Here is an 8,913-nt window from a genome sequence, read left to right as displayed (position 1 = left end):
GCACAGGTACTTAAGTATTTTTGTTATTTATAATATAATATAAAACCACTTTACAAAGCAACATAGCCCGAGCCGGAAAAATGTGCCGATACATCAGTTTGGCTTTGGCATTGACCGACAAAATATTTTTTTGTTGTTTCTTGTTATGACCTTTAGTTTAAGTCAATAAACACACTATTATATTTTGAAAATATATTCTCATACTCTTCTCCTTTTATGATTAATTTTCAAAAATTTGTAAGTACAATTTAGTTAGTCACTCTTTCCATTTTAAGTTAATTGAATTTCAATATCTAAATTTGATTTTTATTCTATTTATTTCTCAATTTAATGATAAATAATTATTTTCTGATAATTTTTCAAATACATTTTCATAAACATGGAAACAATAAAATCTCGGAACTACACCGAAATACGGTTGTGTACTTAATATAAAATTATTAATATTTATCTTGTTTTGTTTTTAATCCCCTTCCCTTGTCATTTCTGGGATACGGAGTGCTGCAGCAGTGGTGAAGTGCGCTGGGGTTAGAACATGCCACTGCTCCCAAAAATCAACAATTTTATTTTTTTATATTTCACAAAATTATTATTACAATAATAATGTTCGGGGATTGGGGGTGGGTCCTTTTAATATTATTGGGAACAATTTTAACTGTGGTGCAGCCCAGCGCGTTGAGCACCTTACTGATGGGGCTGTTGCACCTTGTCCACTCGGGTCCCGTTCGGGTGCCTCCTGCAGTTTGCCAGCCTGGTCCAGCCTTCCTGGTCGCAGTCTGGGTCAACTTCCTCTCCTTTCGGTGGCTCGCCGATATCTGGCGGTCAAGCCCTTCCCATTGTGAAATGAGTGGGCCCACCACCTCCTTCCACCCATAAATGAACTCTCTGAAGAAGAGATAATTCTCTTTTTCCATCAAACGGGGGAAGTCCGAGTTATCTTGGCTAAAACCATTTGAAGAATTCTTCCAATTCATGATTTTGCAAGAAACAAACTTGGCGTAATTTATCAGTTTTAAAGTCCCTCCCCCCTTCAAATGATTTTTAAAAAAACTGTAATGGTATACAAAGAAAATTATATTAAGTTTAATATTGTGTAATTTAGAATTGTTTATTTTATATTTAAATTAAGTTTTCAGAATAAAAAATATTTTTTCATTCGGAGCTCCATATCGTTAAAACTATCATCAGCAACTCTTGGAAGTCTAATATTACTCAATTTAAAGAAGAGAAAATATGAGTCCTAATAGAACTATATACGTTCTATAAGTGTTGCTTTTTAAAAAACTGTATCCCGGGATCTATTGAACCTAAATAGTTCTATTAGGAATCATATTTTAGAAAACTTACTCTACTTTAAATGATTTCCTATTAGACTTCTAGTGTTGTAGTTAGTTTTAAAGACATGGAGCTCCGAAATAAAAATTAATTTTGTATGGCGTTCTGAAACAGGACCCCATTTTGTTCCCCCTACGTATACTCATCGGTTTTGACTTTTAATTATACGTAGTTTTTGTTAAAGTGAATCAAAAAATGGGGTGAAATAACTGACTTTTTTCTCCTCTTTGATTCTACCTCCATAAAGAACAAAATAGTTCCACTACTGATTTACGTGAAAAAATCCGTCATCGTAATTGAGTCGTAATGATCTAGTTTCTTCGGCCTTCACATTATTATGATAACAGGTTATGAACTAAAATAATTGTATGATTTTTTTTAATTTGTGATATTTCAATATTAATTTATTTGTATTTCACAGAGAATCCCTCCTCTCCGTGTTGACGATTTAATTGAAGACTTAAAAGACGGAACGAAACTTCTAGCGCTTCTAGAAGTACTCTCAGGAGAAAAATTGGTATGTTGTAACTACTTTATAATTACCTATTATTTTAACTAATACTTAGTTGAATTTAAGTTTACTAAATATAATAATTACTAAACAGTGGTCATTGCTGCTAGAACCTGAACAGCATTGCAAGGATCATTCAAGGAATTCAAAGAAGCAGCAGCTAAACTAGACCTCAAGGTTAATAAAAACAAGACTGTGTACATGAAAAGCTTAAGAAGGGTTAAGGAAGTAAATAGTAAAGTAACTTTCAGAGATCATAGTTTTAGTTATGTAAACCAGTTTAAGTACCTGGGTATTTGGTTACTGATGACAACAAAGTAGAGAGCAAATTAGTGTTCAGGATAGCAGCAGGAAAAATATTTTATTTCTAAGGTAATACAGTATTGAAGTTTAGAGCTCTCTCTAAAAGAATAAACTTAGTCATCTTCAAAAGCATCATAAGGATGCCCAAGAAGATGCTCTATGGAAAATTGGATAGAAAACGAAAAAGAGGATGTCCCCAGATCAGATAGCTGGATGATGTGGAGGAGGATCTATGGAGGTTGAATGTTCAGAGAAGGAGGGAGAAAGCAGGAGATCATGGAGATTGATTGGCTGGTGGAGGAGGTCCAGGTTCTTGTAGGTCAATAGTGTCACAATAATAATAATAATAATAATAAACATAATTTAATTAAATAATGATAATTCTGCTATGCTACTAGAATGTTACATTTATTTGATTTACATTAGAATGAATATTGAGAGAATTACTCAGAATTAATTTTACAAAATCAACTCCTATAATTTTATTACTATTTTTATTTATACATAAAATTGAATAAATTGCACATTCTTGTATTCTTAAAACATGAATAAAATGTTTTTATGAGATTTATACTAAAGATACAAAACCAAGTCTAAACAGAAATCCAGAGATGTTAATTGTGGCAGTTTTTTCATTAAGTGGTTTTTATTAACATTGAAAATAGTAAAAATGAGGATTGCAAAAATTAAGTCAAATAAAAATTGATGATTGAACTAACCATTTTAAATATTTTTTAATTCATTTAGCAGTTTCTCTAATTTTATGAATATCATTTACTTTATATTTTATTTTCATATTCATAAATCTATAAGTATTTCAAACATTGTTCATATAATTAAATATTATTAATTGTGATTTGTTTTTTTAGCCGACCGAAAAAGGACGAAACTTAAGAAGGCCACATTTTTTAAGTAATGCAAATACTGCATTAACATTTTTACAAAGTAAAAGGGTAAGTATATTTGTTTATTAATTAATATAACAATTGAATTGAAATTTAAATTTCATTCTTATACAATTATGATGTCCCTAAAAAAAAATAATTGTAGTCAAGACACAAATTTTTTATACCAATTTTGAGCCAATTAGAATTATAATATGTATACATTTATTAACAAATATCAAAATATTCAATAATTAGGAAGAATGAAGTTGATGAAAAATAATGATGGTATTTTCACAGTATGCCATCATTATTGTTCATTTTTATTTAAACCATTACAAAGTTACTAATAAATTGTATTATTGAGATTATTTCTTTGAGAGTTTATATAATGATACAAATAAATTGTAAGCTGGAGGACCAAATCCAGGTTTTGATCCCTGCATAATACAAGTTCCTCGTTGAAGTGGGATATCGAATGCCAACGGTCTAACACTGAAATTACCATCACAAATCTCATTTATAAGATTCATATTCTTCTTCTTTATTTTCTTCTCTATTGCCACTATTTAAAAAAACAAGAAATATACAAAAAATTATATATGTTTAGGTTACTTTAATCGAATATAAAAAATTAATCAAATCTCTAAGAAAATAAAAACATATTTAATAATTATTTTGTGATGTATACAAAATTATCATTGACATGGCCAGTGACCAAAGTGCAAAAACAGAAAATCTAAAGCTTATTAAAAAGAATTTCTAAAGTTAAATATATAACTATTTCTATCAATTTTTATTATAATTTATACATAAGTTTGACGGAAACTTTGTTACATAAGTCGGAAATGAAAACAGTACACTGACTATTTTCAGAATAAATCTCCTTAAAGATAATTTCATTTTCTGTGTTCCAAATAACTTTTTTTAATTTTTAAATATCTTTAGAATTACCTAAAAATTAATCAAATTTTTAATTACACAAAATCTAGAATAAGCCTATCTAAGCAACTTTTACAGATAGAAATATAAAAAGGAAATTTTATTTTTATTTAACCGATAGTACATTGAATTAGATAAATTAGATAATTTGGCTTTTAAAACTTAACTTACTATTTCATTAGGTTGGTTCTAAGAAACTATAATTGCTGTCTGTTCTAGTGGAAAAAGAATAATAAAATTAGTTGCATAAATAGTTAGGTGGGTTGAAAAATTTAGTTATAGATGCAAATTTTTAACCATACCAGATTTCAAAATAAATCTGCCAGTCCTAAGTCTGGATAAAATGGGAAGGAAAATTTGCCTATTTACTTCTAATCTGCTATTTGGTCCCCAGTTTACAAGTATTTGTCTATCAAAAGTTCACTAAGGTGAGTATATTAAGATAAAACTAAAACTGAAAAACTTTTTTACTTCTGGTTCATGATTTAGATCATTATTTCAAACATGTATTTGTTTTATTTATATAAATCATCAGCCTTAGACTTATTTACTGATGGATACAAAAATTTATGCATATTTTTAAAACTGTTCATTTTATTTTAATTTTGTAATTTTAATTTATTTTATACTTAAGTATTCAAAGTACAACTTACAGTTGTAACTTTTTGAGAAGGTTATACTTCATCTGAGTTGTTAAAAATGTGTACTCTTTTTTAATTGTACTATAATGTTAACATTTATTGCAATAATTTAAAAGTTTTATTAGTCATTTTTCTGTCTATACTATAAAGTAATAACTTTTATTTAATTTTTCCAAATTTCATTAGTTTAATAACTTTTACAACTGATTTGACAGGGCTGCCAATAATTGTAAAATAATAACCTATTGTTGATATACCTACAAATATCACAGGTCTGTTCCAACTACCACTTTTCACTGTTAGAAGCATGCCCTATATAGGTTTTGGAATGTAAAAACCATACAGCACTTGCTTCTGACTGTTTTTAACAGTCAAAACTGGTCATTGGAACTAGCCTGATATAAGCCAGTGCGAATGAAAGTAAGGTAAGCCTTTTATTATGAGAAATTGAATTTTTTGCTAATATACTTAAATGATATTAATATATTATACACATATTATTTAAACACGTATTATATACTTACATAATATACGTACAATACACATGTATCATATAAGCGCATTTTAAAACAATTATATTTCTTGCTATAAATGAAAAGTTACTTACGCCTCTTTCTACATACATTCTCACTGGCTCATATCATGAATTAATTATCTTTATCTATCGTTAATATTTTTATGTAAATCAAAAATTTATTTAACTTTTATTGGTATTTTACTATGATTTTCATGCTTTGAATAGATATTAGATAAATTAGTTCCTATTCATATTATTGTATCACTTTTTACAGTCTGTTGAAGGAAATTCTATTTTAAACAAGTATAATTCGATACTTATATCTTAACTATCTTATAGATTATTATGTTATATTACTAATAATTAATATATTTTGAACAAAGAATATCCATTTGAAAATAAATTCTTTATTTCAGATAAAACTTGTCAATATCAATTCTTCAGATTTAGTAGATGGTAGACCGCCTGTTGTTCTAGGACTTATATGGACTATTATTTTGTACTTCCAGGTAAAGTTTAATCAATTTTTCTTCTCATTAATTTTAAGAAAATTTTTGTTTGTTGTTTTTTTAAATATTTATTTGAATGGATTATCAAATTGTTAATTTTCATTTCAGACATTTTTCTTTATAATACAAATAATACTGTTTTCCTGATTTAATTATTTACTTATAACTTAAATATATCTATAAAAGTTATTTTTTGGACTGATTAGAGAACTTAATTAACTATTTAAAGTAACAATTTATTTAAATTACTATAATATAGGAGCTCATTTCATTCAACTCAGTACAATTATGGACAGGTTCCATTTCATATAATTTTATGAATTTGTACCCTTTGTTAAGGAAAAATATTATATTCTTCAAGTCTCAAATTTAAGTGATGTCATAATAAAATTTTTTTTAATAGTTTTATAGGTTTTAAAATTGTGTAGGATGATAAGTTTTATATTAATCTATTTGTCTTATATAATATCACCATTATTGTTCTCTCGGTCTCTTTTCTTATCCAAGCTTTTACATTTTATATGAGCCTTTGCTGCTTCTTATTATAGATTCTTGCTGATTTTCTGTTGTCCAAAAATTTTGCAGAATAGTGTGAATCTGAAGTTTGAGGGTCATATTTCTTCGTGAAATCGCATTTTATAACAATAACTCTCACACAAAAATGGTGAAAGCTATATTTCATGAAAACTTGATAATTTACAACTTACAGAATTATACCCTTTTTATTCATTTTTATCATTTTATAGCATTTTTATTAAGGCTATATTTTTATCATATCTTGTCGCATAATCTTTTGTCAGTACATGATATAGACAATGTAGGCTGATAAAAATAGCTTAAAATTTTGCTTTAGAATTGAATATAAATTAATTTCTGTCAATAGATACTTATGTAAAAATGTTTGGAAAACATGATGTTAAAAGCTTAACTATTCCTATGGGATTGGTTGGCCTGATATGGCAAATTTTTGAAAATGGCTACTGTATATTTTTAGTTTCAATGCTCCTAAAGTTCAAATTACAACTTGCTGAAATATCCCCTTCTTTGATTTTTGGTGTGATAAGCTCCTCTTGTGAGATTATGACATATCGTACATCGACCAATATACTCGCTATAAGCGAATGATTTAGAGGTAAGATAAATAAGGCTACCACAGAGAGTGGGAAGGGTGGGTTTCACGCTATGTTCTAATTTTAGCCACTTATTTAATGCTGCTGGATTTAATTAATTTTTTAACTTAAATTTCCTCTTCTCATTTTAAATAAAACATATTTCTCTGCAGAAAATGATTTTATAAAATTATGAACTACTTTATAGTACACTTCACAACCTTTGATTTGACCCCTAATAGTATCTTATGTTCTATAATTTCCACGACACAGTTTTTCCAAAACCATATATTTTTTGCTAAATAATGAGAAAATAACATTTTGTGAATTTATTTTGGCAGATGCCTTCAAAACTTACTTTTTAAAATATTAGGAAAAAATCATTGTAAACTACTTCATGGTGTATTTAACGAGCTTGTTCTGTCCAGAACAACTTCAGTATTTTCTGCTTGTTTTTTTTTAGTTAATACAATAAATTAATTTTTTAAATTATTTCAATGGCACATTTATTTTTTAAATCTAAATTACTATTATATATAACATTCCACACTTAATTGCACAGAAGGAATTAGAAGCAAGCATTTTAGATATTTTTATTAACTAATGAATAATTTATTATTTTTATTGATATTTGAAGTGGTTACTCAATTTATATTGTTTTAGAATTATTTTAGGTGGCTTATATTTATAGTTATATTTGTTCACCTTGAATAGAATTTAGTGAAATTTAAGCATGATCACTATTATTTTTTCATTAAATCATTTCATTTAATAACCATGTTCTTCCTTAAGCTACGACAAAAGGAACCACAAAAGTTTGTGGTGAGTGGAATAAATATTGTGAATTTTAAGTGTAACCAATGTCTTGTACCTGCATGTTTGTACAGTGTTTTCAATTTTTTTTTTTCAAATATTTTCCTATGCTACTTAAAGATTCTTGTTTTATTTTCTTATTATAAAATCTAATCAATCCAACAAACAAACTTGATTAATTTTTGATGAAAAAAATTTAATCTGGCATTTAGTTTTATATTTTTACTGATGTTTTAAAAGACGAAATAAAAAGATACTAACCATGTTTTTTAGATATTAGTCATGATGAGTAATATTCCATTCAATTTCAAGTCAATTATATTATAATTCTGACAGTTGTTTTATCATCATCAAATTTTTCAATTTTGCGATATAGAATTGTTTATTATGTAATAATAAATAATGATGGGTCATACATATTACAAAAATGACATGTTTGCTCAATTAATATAATTGAGTTTTTAGAAAATGCAATACAGTTATCTCTTTATGTTCTTTTTTTTTTTCTTACAATTTATCATTACTTTTTATTGAACTCATAGCAGTGTTCTTTTTTTCTATAAGCGTCAGAAAATGGTGAGTTAAAATTCATCACTAAAAAAAACAAAAAAAACATTTTTTTAAAGTGAACACATCTGGAATGTTGCATGTTACACATTCTTTATTTATTTTAAATAATTATTTATTGTGGCTTCTTATTTTTTTATTGTTACTATTTTGCATGCAAGATACCGCTGCAATGGTGAATTAATTTAAGCAACTTTTTATAAAACACCACAGATACTTGGGTTAGATTTATTTGAATGATTTAGGTTTCACAAATCAAAATTAACTTTGATTGGTATATTTATGGCAATATTAATAATGAATATTGTAAAAGGCACAAAAAAAAAAAAACTTCAAATACTTTTACTTATAATATAAATATTTAAGCTGTTCCTGTACATAACATAATAGAAACACCATTTCAGTATCACTTACTATACATTTAATGTTTATGTGAATATTTATTGGTTATTCTTATTTTTATTTCCTGTTTTTAACATTATAAATTTTCAAAATTACAACTGGCTCTTTTATTTTTAAGATGTCAAAAATCTTTAAATCAGACAGGAAATGCTCGAATTCCTTTTAAAGTCAAAGTATTCGAGTTTTTACAATTGAGTTAGTAAACTCAAATTTATTTATTCAGGTTAAATTCTATTAGATATATAAATAAAGTACAAATTATTTGCATTAATATAAATACAAATACATACAAGTTATTTGCATTAATATAAATATGATATAAATCACAAAAATAAATTTCAATTTAAAGAGTATAGATTGAATATAACATGCAACATTAT

General features: G+C 26.6%; 1 protein-coding gene across 1 annotated transcript in view; it reads left to right on the top strand.

Moving 5' to 3' along the window:
• Positions 1-8,913, top strand: part of Msp300 (Muscle-specific protein 300 kDa) — a gene marked incomplete in the record, with an annotated part of 315,787 nt that overhangs the window by 231,448 nt on the left and 75,426 nt on the right. Inside the window, 3 exon segments of the mRNA XM_067045109.1 lie at positions 1,757-1,852; positions 3,019-3,102; positions 5,550-5,642. Coding sequence (XP_066901210.1) covers positions 1,757-1,852; positions 3,019-3,102; positions 5,550-5,642 — 273 coding nt within the window.

Source organism: Halyomorpha halys, unplaced genomic scaffold (assembly GCF_000696795.3).
Source record: "Halyomorpha halys isolate HHAL.00 unplaced genomic scaffold, Hhal_1.1 Scaffold618.1, whole genome shotgun sequence".
Taxonomy (NCBI): Eukaryota; Metazoa; Arthropoda; class Insecta; order Hemiptera; family Pentatomidae; genus Halyomorpha; species Halyomorpha halys.
This window is presented reverse-complemented; position numbering and strand designations above follow the sequence as displayed.